This window comes from Corvus hawaiiensis, chromosome 7, assembly GCF_020740725.1.
Source record: "Corvus hawaiiensis isolate bCorHaw1 chromosome 7, bCorHaw1.pri.cur, whole genome shotgun sequence".
Classification (NCBI taxonomy): domain Eukaryota; kingdom Metazoa; phylum Chordata; class Aves; order Passeriformes; family Corvidae; genus Corvus; species Corvus hawaiiensis.
In genome coordinates, this window is record NC_063219.1 from 17,645,061 (window position 1) to 17,659,233 (window position 14,173).

The following is a 14,173-nucleotide window of genomic DNA, read 5'->3' on the forward strand; positions in this document are numbered from 1 at the left end:
TAGTTAACCATTCTTGTTATTTACCTGGTAGCCTCTGTTGCACCTTGGTTATTAGACTCTAATGTCTGCTTAGACCTATATTTTGAAGAAATATATGTGTATTTACTTACAGAAAATATGTTTACAGCTCATAAGATAACAGTGATTACCATAGAACTGTGGGGGTGCTTTCTGAATCTATTCCCAGCCTACCTGGGCTCCTGGTCTCTGCTGTAGTCGATGCAAAGCTAATTGATGTAAGCACCTCGAGCACTCGCAGTCCTCCTGGCACAGTATGTGACAGGGCTGTCTCCTGCCATAAGCCATGGCATATGCCACGGCCTGGAGGGACAGGCACAGCAGGAGGTCGTGCCCAGACCTCTGCAATTGCTCCCTGGCACTAGGCTGGAAAACATCACGGTCCTGTGGTCAGTCTTGGCAAAAAAACAAGGTTACAGAAAGGACACAGACATAGCCGAGAGCTGCACAGCCACAGTGAGACAGAGTCCGCAGTCCCAGCGAGCTCCGGCTTCTCTATCTTGCCTGTAGCTGCTATAGGTTCCTGGTATAGCATTTGTGACAGGAACAGCCTGTACTGCATTTTGTACTTACAGATCCTGGGGCTGACGGATGTGAGCACATCTTTGTGCTTAGAGAGATTTGAAACACGCTGATTTTGATTTAATCACCGGGGTGTTTGCTTATACATACATACATACATACATACATACATACATACATACATATATATATATATTTTTTTTTTAATAGAAAATGTATATTGGAAAAATACTTCACAAGAACTTTTTGAAGATACTGGCTGTGCACAGAAAGGATTGGATAGGTTGCTGTCAAGGGCTGAGTATGTCATGTGCTACCTCTAGACACTGAGCTGGTAATGCAGGTGCTAATGGCAGCGGCAGTGAGCTTTTCAGATTATTTTCAGCTGTTTATAATGCATTACTGCCCCTCTCTTTTAGACTTTGCCAAATCAGGTTTAAGGAATACACAATGGTCTGAAATAAAGACATAAAAATGGAGATTTCTGAGGCATGGGGATGGGAATGTTAAAAATCCTTATCCATTCTATAAAATGAATGACCATCAGCAGCAAGCAAAGTTCTGTGGGGCAGACTGCAGCGAACCCTGCCTCTTACCCCAGGCCCAAGACTGCAAAATTATCTGCCCAGTCTGTGCCATATTCTAAGGAAATAATTTCAAGTGGATTTGATTCAAGTCCCAGCTTCTTCCTCATGATGTGGTTTTTCATAAATGCTGAGCATTCATATTTCCTACCAAAGTCTACAGAAATAGCAAGTTTTCAGCACATCTTAAAATCAGGCCATTAACCATTAATTATCATATAATAGCTCAATTAAAAATCTACCAACACTTACTTCAAGCCAAGCTCCCACGGTTTGCAAGCTAGCTATAAAAAAAAATCCAGTTCTTTAGTGGTGTCTGGGCTCTAGAGACCATTTAAAGCAGTTGCTGTTAACCCTGCTATTTAAAGCAAAAACTGATCAACTTTCTGCTTCCCCTTTCCTTATAATTCTCTGCACTTTTAGAAGAACAACTTTTGTTGCCTTCTTTGTCTTTTTTTGGTTTTTAATCTGGCACCAACCCTTTCTTTCCAATGACACATAGTTTCCATGCTATCAGAGAAAGCATGCTGCCCAGCTCTCAGCAAAAGCCACTGCTTGCTAATCAGAAAAGCTGCAAAAGAATACTCCTCTGTCCTGAAAGGACACATTACATGACCACTTGGGAGGTAACTGATTAACCCTTTCCTGACATACACTGCTGCTGTTTATTTCTGTCTCTCTTTAATCTAGATACAAAACCAAGTGAAGCATTTGTGGTCTTTTCACATAAGCAGCTGATATTAAACTTATAACAAAGGTATGCAGGAATTACATAATTTAGGGATGTATTCAAAGCCAGACAAAACCAAATAAAAGATTCTTACCAGCCTCTATGAGCTTTGGACTGGGTATGTAGAGAAGAGGTGATTTCAGTGCAATCTCAAAGAAAACTCATTTATATTTCGTTATTTTAAACACACAAAAATTGATTTTTCTGCCAGCTTGGGAAAACACATTACTGTTGTGGTTTAGTCATCTATAGGAAAGCAGAATCTAGCACTAGGGAGATTATTTCAGCTTTGTCCAGCTTGTCATCCAATCAGTGGACTTCCTGTTCATAGATGCAAAGATAGATAAAGAGATCTTAAAGGGAACAATAAGCTTTACCTCCACAGGTATTTACAGCTGGGAGTGAGGATGGTAGGGGTGTAGTGCAGATTAAACTCTTTTTTTCCCCTGTTATGCTGTGGACTGTCCTTCAAAGGAGTGCATATACTGTCAGTATTTCTTCTCTCATCCTCTTTTTAATCTTCTTCCAGTGTCTAGTGAAGCTGAATGTGAAACTGAAGCCTATGCTGGACTCCGTGGCAGTAAATAGAGGTAAATGGGAGGAGCTGCACCAAAGAAGACTTCCTTCTCAGGCAGCATCCTTGTCCTCCTTTTCCTCTAGCTTCACCTCTCTCAAAGACATAAATTAAGCCTGCAAATACCAGTGTCAGTTAACAGTAAGGGCTGTCTGAAAGGTTTTCCTAAGCTTAGACCCACTATTTTCTAAGAAATGCTTTCACAGACATGCTTAATTGATCGGATATTATGTTGATGGCAGCGTAGTTTGCTTTTCCTGGAAGGCTTAGTGGGACTGAATGGAAGGCCTGCAGTAGGATTGCGCTGCTATCTGGAGTGACATGGAAGACTGAAAAGAAGAAGTGTTCATTCAGCTCCACTACATTTCAACTGCTGCTGTAAAAATCTGTAAAGCTGACAACAGATTGAAATATAAGAACTCGCAGCTTAATAAAATTAATAATACAGAGCAGGACTGGGATGCAAGCTGGCCAATTCATATGCAAAGAGCTGCGGAAAACAGAATAGTGTGTAATTACATTGTTGTTTTGCATCTCTTCAGTACATGTTATGAATCAATTATGCCTGCTTTTGTGATGTTCCTCTCTTAACTCTCCCTCCTCTTTTATGCCTGGATGTTCTGAAAAGCCTGCTTTGTATTCTGAAGAAGTATTTTTTTACAACAAAGCTTCTTAGTGATTGATCAGGGCCTTTAGAATTGCCTGCCTTTGCTACATTTAAAAACAAACTTTATTATCTTTAAAAACACCAAGCTGTCCCTTCTTCCCTGAGAAATTCATATTAACAGTGCAGCAAATTTCTCAGCAAGAGGAAGTTTGCATAAAGACAAAATATTGCATGGTAATTTTAGAGTGGGTTTTTTTTTTTCCTTTTTAAAAATGCTCTTGTAATACATTCATTTTCTTTTTAAATTATAGTGTGGCCTAAGGAAAAGATTAATGGGTTTTTATGAAAACAGAATACAAATAAAAAGGAAATCTGTTGCTTTGTGGTTCAGGTTTATATTACATTGAAAAGCAGACCATGGATAAGCCTTTCTACTATAATTTCCAGTTGAAAATATTATTTTGAAACGGTGGAGAGGTAGAATATCATCACACTGGACTGACTACCTCTTACTCTCTCACAGTTCTTTCAGTACAATTTCAGATGCTGTTATTACAAATAGCACAGCATTAGTCAACGCTCACATGTTGACATCTGTGGTAAAGGTGTCCCTAAAAATCTAATTAAATATGATAGGTCACAAAACCAAACATGTCTCTGTGTGATGACCCTGGTACTACCTGAAAGTTGGTCTCCTTCCATTAGTGCCAAGATCCCTAATGTAGCAAACCTGTGATCTGTGATTTGAGGGTGCTTTCTCTGCTGCATGACCAGACACAAGAGGAGTCATGTTGCAGTGCTTATGAGTGCCCATTCATAGGAAAAAGAAAAAAAGAAGCCTTTCTACTCCATGAAAAATGGGATTCTAAATATAGGGTTGTCTGGGAGCAGAAATTAAAGCTGAATTCAGCTTAGTTTTACACCTGTGCCAAACTCCATTTACTTCAGTGGAATTACCTTGAACTGGCACCAGCTTAATGGAAATCAGAACCTGGCCCAGCTGACCAGATGCTAAAAGAACTTTTCTCCTTTCTAAGGGAACTGAGTTGTTAGAGCCTTAGAAAAGCTGACTACATCTGTCTGACAATCAAACAGAAACAACAAATCTGCTGATCATTTCTTTAAAAGAAACACAACAAAACAAAAACACTCTGTGCATCTAATGGTGTGTAGGACAATAGCTGTAAATTCAGTAGCATTGCGAGCCAATCTGTTGATGCACAGCTGAACCACATCACTCTCTAGCAGAAGGAAGCAGGGAAGGAGCAGAAATGCAAACTGCACAGCAGTGAGTACATGCACCAAATGGAAATGTTTCTGCTGTTCTTTTGCCACTTCTTTTTTCTCTGAATAAAGCCAGATGCAGTTTAGTAAGCAGCCATACAAACCTGCAACATGTACTTTATGGGAAAAACAGATACTAGGAACCGACAGTACTGCTGGCAGGTACACACGGCTTTCCTGAATTTTGATATTGCATATTGCTAAGTATAACGTAATTTATAATGCATACCCTACAGCCTCCCTGAAGGTTGAATCTCCCCTCATTTCCTCTCCTTTTTATTGGCTTCAGTGCACTGTTGCCCATGGCAACACCCACTGGCAGGGATGGGGATTCGGCAGCACCGCAACCTGACACACAGCTGAAGCCCTAACAATGTTAACCATCAATCAAGTGACTGTTTGTAATTGCCTCCATCTATTTCTCCTGTCTTTTGGTATCTTTGCCATTGTGGGTCAAAATTCAGAAACTGCTGACTAATGTTATGGTTCTGTTCCTCCATCACAAGGAAGAAAATGAGAGCACACGGCTTGATCTTATCAAATTGTTCTCAGGCAAAACGAAGCAACCCTACTGAAACTGGAGGGCCCAGAAGTGCACGTCAGAACAGCATTTGGTCTCTGAAAGTCATATAGCTCAATCTTAAAAAAACCAACCAACTAAACAAACAAATACCTTATTTTTTTTTTAAGACTTAGCTTAGGAAACAACAAAAAACATTTTGTGAGAAAAAGATGATTCTTTGGGGAAGCATGTAGTACAGTAAAGAAACATATTTCAAGTCTATTATATTTTAAGATTGTGGAAAACACTTTTTAGCTACTGCTTATAAACTTGATGATCAGAAGTTGTATCTGCTTTTCATTATTTCTGATAGGGAAACAATTTCCTAGTATTTCAGTCAGTTTTGCCCAACTGTCTGATACATGCACAGGAGACATGATTGCGTAGGTTATTTAATCTCATTCTTTTTTACTTGCTTCCCTGCCTGCTGAACAAGGAGAGCTTAAAAAAAACCACATTGAAATCAGCCTAATTCTGTGAATGTATATAAAACACGGGTCCACAAGAGGCAAGGACAAATCAAGAGAGCACGTGGAGAAGACAACTGTTACCCAGGAGAGTGCTGCTTGGCCTTTCTCTTGAGATGCCCAGCACATCAGCAACAGACAAGTCACCATTTCTTTGCCCCAGCTGTAAGTGGAAATGTGGCCTTGAATGATGCCTCTGGCACTTACAATTCCAGTGCTAAAATCTCATGGGCACATGGATTGTCCATAGGACACCCAGAGGTGCTTCAAGTTGGTTCAGTGGCAATGCCTTTTTTCCAGGTGTACTACTGACTCATTTCAACTGCAGCCTGAATTTGGTCAGGTTTCTGGCCCATGAATTGCAGGCCTTAAGGTCTCACAAGATCCAGGCAGCAGCCCTCATTTTGTCACCAGAAAATGCTCAAGAGAAGATCTGGGTCTTCATCCCCATCCTCAAAGGTAGTTCAGGCCAAACAGTCATTTCACTCAGGATTCCCACCTGTGAAACCACTTACCAAAATCAACCTTTCCTCACAAAAAAATGAAACCCAAATAAAACAATAATTTAAATAAAACCACTATAAATAAAGGCTAATCAGGAAGGAGCTTGACATTCAAATCCTGCTTGATTTCGAGCAGGCTTTTGAACTACAGGTGCATCTGTCCCACCAACTGGTGGCGAGTTACAAGGGTGGGCTTGTCTCCTGCCCTTCTGCAAAGGCCCTTTTCATGTGCTCAGCAAGGAGACAAGGATACCCACTGGGTACAGCCCCAATTTTGGCTTCACTCCTGGGAGGGGCATGGAACAGACAGGCTTTGGTGGAAGAGCTCAGGTTTCATATGTGCACCTCCCTGGACTAAAGTGCTCCCCTGCAACACAACACTGTGACCCCACCAGAAAACTGAACACTGTTCAAGGCAAGGAGCACCTGGGGTAGAGGCTCTCCTGTGATTCAGACAGAAGAACATCCCAAGAACAAGATGTCCAAAAGGTGTCTTTGGCCATAGTTTGAGTAGTGAAATCAGACAATTCCCTCCCAGCCCAGGACCTACAGACAAAGAAGAACAGCTTCATAATGTGATGGAAATGCAGACATCTGCTTGTCAGGACGTGGTTTTGCTTCTGCTCCAAAGCAGAGTCACACAAGGTCAGGCAGCAGTAGCTCACTGAGGTTTAAGCTGGATGCCTCATGTGGCAGGCAGGCACAGAACTCTCCACACAGCTCTGTCACAGCCAGCCCCGCCTATTTACAGGGCCAGGGGTCTTGCCAAGAAGGTCAGCTGTATGTTTTGTAACCACAGCGTGGACAAGTATGTTTCATTTTAGCTCAGGCATTTCTTCAGATGGTGTCCTTGGTACAGCAGCTGCATTTTTCTGGTCTGGTGACCTTGCTAATTGCTCCTTCTTAGAGTGCATTGCAATCTCATAATGTGCCTGTAGTTGCAAACAAAGCCAATACTAGTACTCACAAATTATTTTTGAAAACTGCAACCAGCAGTGCCTAACATCATTTGTAATATTTAGATGAATTCATTCTAGTGGAAAAACAGGAGTGTTTCAGTCTACAGGCCAAATACTTATTTTCCCTTCATAAAACTAAACCCACTTTAGTTCCTGGTAATTCATTTGTGCATTGAGTGAAATTTTAAAACTGGTTTATTTCAAAGTTCTGTAAAACATATTAACAGGCACTTCAATGCTTAGAGTGTTATGGGCAAGAAAATATAGAGCAAGAAGGTTTTTTACTGGCTTTGTCAAAGGAAGAGTTGTCAAAGAGTAAAATCATGTGAATGGTTTCTAACATAGCACTGAAGTGGAACATATAATCTGCTGAATTGAGATGCCTCAAAGATGCCCATCGCTGGAATGTGCCAGTATTGGAATACATCCTGTATATTGCTTGTTACCTTTTCTTTCTTGGATTACTTTGTATTTAATCACGAATTTATAAGCATGTTGGCCACTGCATCTTACAGTTTTGTGGGGAATACCATTAAAAACCCTGAACCTTTGCCTGTGGGAAACAACTGACACGTGCACAGAAGTACCACGTGTCTGTTCTAAGGCAAGGGAATCCCAGATACTTGCAAAATGTAAACGGTGTAACTTAAAAGACTTCTGCATCCTTTTCCTTTCTTTTGCATTTTAAAACCATTACTCCTGTTGTTTTGCTGGTTCAGCTTTCAAAGCATGCTTCTGAAATGAGCAACTTAGTTTTACTGGTCTTTAAAAAAATAAATAATTTTAATGCCTTACTATTATTTTATTATTATTATTACTTTTCTTTGAAACTACCTTGTTGGGATCAATCACAGCTGTATCTATTGATTACTGAATCACACAAATAGAAGATCCTGAAAACACGCGAGACTGAGTGGCCCAGATACGATTTTTGACACATAACCGTGCAGCACTCATTCCTGGGGGCAAACCAAACTTCATCACTGGATACACTTGGCATTAATCTGGAATGACCAGAAACCGAATGTGTCTGCTGACTCTAATGGAGCTATTCACATGTACAGAAATTATACAGATTATACAGTCTGTGGTACGGAGTATCACTGTTCAGTAGAAATATCATGGGGGGGGTGGGGGGGGAGGCCCTCCAAAGCACAATTACATTGTTGAGTAAGAAAAATTGGAAGTAGTTTCTTCTGCTTTTGAAAGCTGCAGGAAAGCTTTCGGATTGTGCCAAGGAACAAACCATACGTCCTGCCTTCCACCAGCTTTAACCAATTTTGGATCTTGATGGGCTGTATAGGGAATGTTTCGTGTTGACAAAGCCCAAGACAGAAGTTAAATGCTTCCTGCCCTGGGCTACCTGTTTAGCTTAGAGCCTGCTTTTACACCACCTACTTCTTAAGGGAACTATTACACAACATTTAGAAATACAGGAGCTGATTTTTACTCTTTACTCCTCCCAGCTGCACGAGACCGCGAAACGAGGGAAACATTCTGGCCCAGGCAGCGATTTCAGGAGGCTCCAGCTCTTTGCGCCAGTTCGGAATCGGCACTGAACACGCCGCGTCAGTGCTCGGGAGACGGCCGCAGGGAGGGGAACAGAGGAGGGCAGGCAAACGCAGAGGACGCAGACCAGCTCCCACTTGCGGCGGGGCGCCCGGTTATGCCCGGGCCCGGCCCCTGCCTTGCCCCGGGCCGCGCTCTCGAGGGACCGCGCGCGCCGCCGCTTCCGGGGCAGCGCCCCCCCCCCGCGCACGGGAGCGCTTCCGCCCCGGCGGCGCCGTTGCCGTGGCAGCGAGGGCGCCGCTTCCGCCCCGCCGCGGCGGTGCCGGGGCCGGCCATGGAGGCCGCGCCGGTGCCCGACGGGCAGTACACGGCCGTGGTGTACGGGCTCATCAGCGGCGGGCGCTACGCTGAGGCGGTGTCGCTGCTGAACCGCGGGCTGCAGAAGAGCTGCCGCTCCCGGGGCTGCCTCTCCCTGCTGGGCTACTGCCACTACCAGCTGCAGGAGTTCGCGGCGGCGGCCGAGTGCTACGAGCAGCTGGTGGCGCTGCACCCGCAGCTACTCCCGTACCGGCTGTACCATGCGCAGGCCCTGTACAAGGCCGGGCTGTTCGCCGAGGCCCTGCGCGCCGCCAGCGCGCTGCTGGACGTCCCCGCCTTCCACCGCCGGGCCCTGCGTCTCCAGGCCGCTGTCCACTATGCCCAGGGCGACCTCCCAGCGGCCCAAAGCCTTGTGGAGGAGGAGCTCGCCGCCGCTGCTGATGGCGGCCCCGGAGCAGCCGAGGACCCTTCGGAGCGGGCCGACGCCGAGGTCAACCTGGGCTGCTTGCTGTACCGGCAGGGCCGGCACGAAGAGGCCGGCGGCAAGTTTGCCAGCGCCATGCAAGTGTTGGGGTACTGCCCAGAGCTGTCCTACAACATGGCGCTGTGCTCCTACGCGGCCAAGCAGTACCCTGCGGCCCTCAAGTACATCTCCGACATCATCAAGCGCGGCATCCACCAGCACCCAGAGCTCAGCGTGGGCATGACCACCGAGGGTATCGACGTCCGCAGCGTGGGCAACACGCTGCTCCTGCACCGCACGGCCCTGGTGGAGGCCTTCAACCTCAAGGCGGCCATTGAGTACCAGCTGCGCAACCTGCGAGCGGCGCAGGAGGCGCTCACGGATATGCCGCCGAGGACTGAGGAAGAGCTGGATCCGGTCACGCTGCACAACCAAGCACTCATGAACATGGACAACCAGCCCACTGATGGCTTTGGCAAGCTGCAGTTTCTTCTCCTTCAGAACCCCTGTCCACCAGAAACTTTTGGTAACTTGCTACTCCTCTATTGCAAGCATCAGTACTACGACCTGGCAGCTGATGTGTTGGCAGAGAATGCCCATCTGACCTACAAACTTCTCACACCTTATCTGTACAACTTCTTGGATGCCATTATTACTTGTCAAACTGCCCCTGAGGAGGCTTTCCACAAGCTAGATGATGCAGCAGGGACAATGGCTGAGCAGCTAAGAAAACTCACAAAACAGGTACAGGAAGCTAGGCAAAATTGGGATGAGGAAGCTCTAAGAAAAGCAATTAATGAGTATGATGAGACTCTGGATAAATATGTACCTGTCTTGATGGCCCAGGCAAAGATTTGTTGGGACATGAAGAACTACACAATGGTAGAAAAGATCTTCTACAAATCAATGGAATTCTGCAAGGATCATGAGGTGTGGAAGCTCAACGTGGCTCACGTGGTCTTCATGCAGGAGAGCAAGTATAAAGAGGCTATTAAGTTCTATGAGCCAATAGTTAAAAAGCACTACAACAACATTCTTGATGTCAGTGCCATTGTGTTAGCAAACCTCTGCGTTTCCTACATCCTGACAAGCCAGAATGAAGACGCAGAGGAACTAATGAGGAAGATCGAGAAGGCAGAAGAGCAGCTGTCCTATGATAATCCTGATAAAAATACCTACCATCTTTGCATTGTCAATCTAGTCATTGGTACCCTCTACTGTGTGAAGGGAAACTATGACTTTGGTATTTCAAGGATCATTAAAAGCCTGGAGCCATATAACAAAAAACTGAGCACTGACACGTGGTATTACGCCAAGCGGTGTTTCCTGTCCTTGCTGGAGAACATGTCCAAGCACATGATCATGCTGCGTGACAGTGTGACTCAGGAATGTGTGCAGTTTCTGAAGCAATGTGAACAGTATGGAAGAAACATCCCAGCTGTCATTGAGCACCCCCTTGAAGAGAGTGGGATGCACAGTGGGAAAAACACAGTCACCTATGAAGCCAGGCTTTTGAGGGCACTGATGTATAAGATCAGTGGGTGGGCTGAGTAAATGTTACTGTACAGCAGAAATGAGAATTTTGTTCTTATGTTTGTGAGGTCATGCTAACCCTCACAAAAATCTCTAAAGATTTTGTGCTGTATTTTAACAATGTTCAGTAGAAAATAGACTATTTTCATGAAATTAAGCTGCATCAAATAACTAGGGGCATTCTCAGTAACCAGTCCTGTTAAGTAAAGCTTAAGATATATTGACCAAGAATGTCGTTACAGAAATATCATAAAGTTTTCACCCATAAGACAATATTTTAGCCTTCCGAAATTTTGAACAAGTTTCTTTTCATTGGTTGACATTTGAAAAAAAATGTGTTGTCTGTCTCTTCTAGGATGGACTTGGAATAAAGAGTTGCTTTAATTCTCTAATTTGTGCCTATGTGTAAATGTTTCTTTCTTTTGCTTTTTCCAAGGTATTTTTAATATGTTGCAGATCATTTTGAAAGTATATTTAAACACAAGAAATGGCTTTATATTAAAAAATCAGTTCTACAAACAGAAACGTTTCCATTTGCTAACTCATTAATAATGCACGAGTGTTCTACCAAATTCTATAACTAATACAGGGACTGGGAATATATTCCAGGAAGGCCGTATTAGGATGATACCTCAGTTTAGATCTACCTTTGAAATAAAATCTGTTACAACAACTGGCTTCAGAGACACTGCTCAGTGCTGCCCCTCAGAGTCCCGGTGCCCCCATCATCTGGGTGGCAGCTGTTGCCCTGCAAACCTGTTTGGTAGCAGCACAGTAAGCAACATCTGCTTACATAGTAATTCAGTCCTCCGTGTGCAGCCCCTCCAATCCAAATACTGTTCTTAAAATAGTCTCTGGTAAAGAGACCCGTGAATCTGAAATTATATTCTTTTCCATTTTTCTTTAAAAAAGCCCATGTAACTTCCATTTCATGCAAGGCTTATAACCTGTACCCTTGGGTGGAAGAAACCTGCTTCTCAGTTTCCTCCTTGTGTTACACTCTTCCTGCATCTCTCAACACTTCTCCAAAACCCTGTTTATTTGCTTAATTTCTTTACTTGACATTTCCATCACCCTGGCATCAGTTAGTGTATTTTGTCAACAGTCTTTGCATCCCTTTTCAAACATACATACTCCACAGTGAAATGGGACCATAATGCCTTCCAGTGTTTTTACACAGTCTGGTTCTGTGCTCCATGGCTGTTCTCCTTTTTGTGTATTCTGCCTTTTGAAGCAATGTATGAGCTGAAGTTTTCAAAATAAGGATCAAAAATCCATGGCTTTAACTCACTTGCTTACCTTTGATACTGGCTCCCTGAAGAGCTGTCCTAGGGGAATTTTGGAATCAGGCTGCATCTCCCTCAGAATCCAGTTTCTATGCTGTGGTTTACCTGGAAAGAAAGAGAACAGCATTTTTGAAGTTTTGAAGCTATTATAAAGGAATAGAGTAATTAATCCTTCCAGAGAGTTAATGTATATAGGATGTGCACGGGCCTGCAACCATTTCAGCATAGAGAAAGTCAACTCTTGTGTGCTGGGGGAGAAACCTGTCAGGGCTGAGCATATCATGTGCAGCTAAAGGAAATGCTGTGGGTTAGGTAATGCTACAGTTTACCCTAAAACATATACTGTTATCCTATAACAGTAAATTAAAATCAAATTTAACAGTATCAAAATGGAAAAATGTTCTAGAGAGACTAAAGAGCAGACAGGAGATGCAGCAAGGTGTCCTAGAGAGGCCTCCATAGCTCATCACTATGCCATTAAGCCCCTGATTATTGTGATATTAAATATTTCCCACAACTGTTTCCCCATGAGGAGGAGACCTGTGATTTCAAATTTTGTTCAACTCCATGAAGCACAGCAGCAGTAAAGCACATCTCTAATTTACAGTGCAACTGTATTATATATTATGCAGCATAAACAGCATGACCTTTAAAAAGAAAGTTTTTAAAAAGTCACACCACATAACAGTGTCTGAAGTGCAGTAATAGGCAATGCCCTTTATTTAATATTCATTGTGCATTTTCTGTAAAAGTCACTGGACATTTTAAAAAAAATTCACTTTGCAGATTCGTGCCCGTGCAAATGTTGAATGCCCTCTAATGGAGAGCAGTTTAGATACTTATATGTTCTTGGTTTTCCATACAGCCAGTGGCTTTCATGAGGGCACTGCTGCCAGGATTTGCAGCCCCAAGCACTTCATCACTTCCTTGCCTCCCATGCCCACACAGGTGTACACCGCGAACAAGCGGAGGCAGCAGGGCCCGCCGGCTCTGGCGCACAGTGCCCGACTGCAGCCTGCAGCGCAGGCACCGGCTCCTGGCCACAGGCTGGGAAGGGAGAACAGCCATGCTCCCAAGAGAAATAATGTCCCCATACAAAGCTGTGGAGTTGTGCAAGCTGTGGCTGTTTTAGAATGTACAGCTAGAGGGCAGTCGGCATGCCTGCAGTTTGCTTCATCCTGTTACATCACAACAAAAGCACAAAAAAAAGCCAGGAGAAAATGTCAAGGGCAGCATTTTTTCTGTTTTTCCCTTTTCCTTCTGTTTTTATGTGCTTTTCCTCACTGAGTACGCTGTGCATCCAGACAACCCAGGGTTTCTGAGCAGGTTGGGTGATGCTGAACACAAGGACCTCAAAGTGGAGAGGCCTCTGCTCCTGAAAGGAGAGGGAGAAGCGGCAGAGCTGAGGCCCAACAGGAGGAGGTGGGCTGGGACAGGCACTTCCTCCTCTGCTGCATCAAGAGATGCTTCTGCACAGAGTCTTCTCTCCATTCCAGCAGTATTTTCCACCCTGTCCACCATGGCCTCTTCCTCAGCAGTAGCCACCCAACCTTCCCATGGCAGTGACATGCTGGGGCAGACGCCCTTGCCCGCATTTTGTCCTGGAGAGCTGCCTACCCACCCACTCTGTGCCCAGAAGAACTGGGGCCTGTGCTCATGTGACTGACATCTGCAGTGTGGGACTGTTGCTTCCTCCAGTGGCAAGCACACATTTATAGCATCTCCCACTGCAGAGCACTTTGGTCATGAAAAATATATAAATGTTACAACCACTTTTATTACCATCTTTATACCACATTTAATGTTATCACTATGTGACTTACACACAAAATACATTTTTAAAGGAAACCACATACATTTTTATTTAGAGAGAAGGGAATATAGCAAGTAACAGTTTATGCTCCCTATACATATAGTAAAATCCACCTAAATTAATGCCCTAAGCCAGCACAGCTTTTGTTCTGAACAAAAACCAAAAAACACTACCCAGAAATGTCTCACCATATTCCCAGGGCCTGCAATGGGCAAACAGCTGCTGATAAACCCAGATTCCTAAGCCAGAGCCTCTGGGGTTTTTTTATTGGGAGCAAGGGGAAAGAAGCCCTCTGTTGCAGCATCAGCATCTGAAAGGTGAGCAGCTCAAGATGTTTCCCATGCACATCACCACCATACCAAGGCCAATCTCCAGGATTTTATTTGCACTAATAGCCTCTTATGCATTTTGTCCTTACAAGACATCTTGAAATGTTCTTGT

At 44.0% G+C, this 14,173-nt stretch overlaps 2 protein-coding genes and 1 long non-coding RNA gene across 6 annotated transcripts in view; 2 read left to right on the top strand and 1 right to left on the bottom strand.

Moving 5' to 3' along the window:
* The window catches only part of PDE11A (phosphodiesterase 11A), a 118,399-nt gene extending 110,784 nt beyond the window's left edge, over positions 1–7,615 (top strand). For all 3 annotated transcript variants that reach the window (XM_048309402.1, XM_048309403.1, XM_048309404.1), the window contains one exon: positions 2,384–7,615. In XM_048309402.1, the coding sequence (XP_048165359.1) occupies positions 2,384–2,542 (159 nt within the window). In that variant the 3' untranslated portion in view covers positions 2,543–7,615. The remainder of the gene's footprint in view (positions 1–2,383) is intronic.
* The window catches only part of LOC125328536, a 120,480-nt gene extending 108,457 nt beyond the window's left edge, over positions 1–12,023 (bottom strand). Inside the window, exon 1 of one of the 2 annotated variants that reach the window (XR_007204755.1) lies at positions 11,933–12,023. This is a non-coding gene — a long non-coding RNA (uncharacterized LOC125328536). Of the gene's footprint in view, positions 1–192; positions 371–11,932 lie in introns of those variants that run through there. The other variant, XR_007204753.1, reaches the window with a different exon arrangement.
* Positions 8,611–11,025, top strand: TTC30B (tetratricopeptide repeat domain 30B). Its single transcript, XM_048309405.1, has one exon. It carries the CDS (start codon positions 8,654–8,656, stop codon positions 10,652–10,654), a length of 2,001 nt encoding a protein of 666 aa, XP_048165362.1. The 5' UTR covers positions 8,611–8,653; the 3' UTR covers positions 10,655–11,025.
* Positions 12,024–14,173: the final 2,150 nt, after the last annotated feature.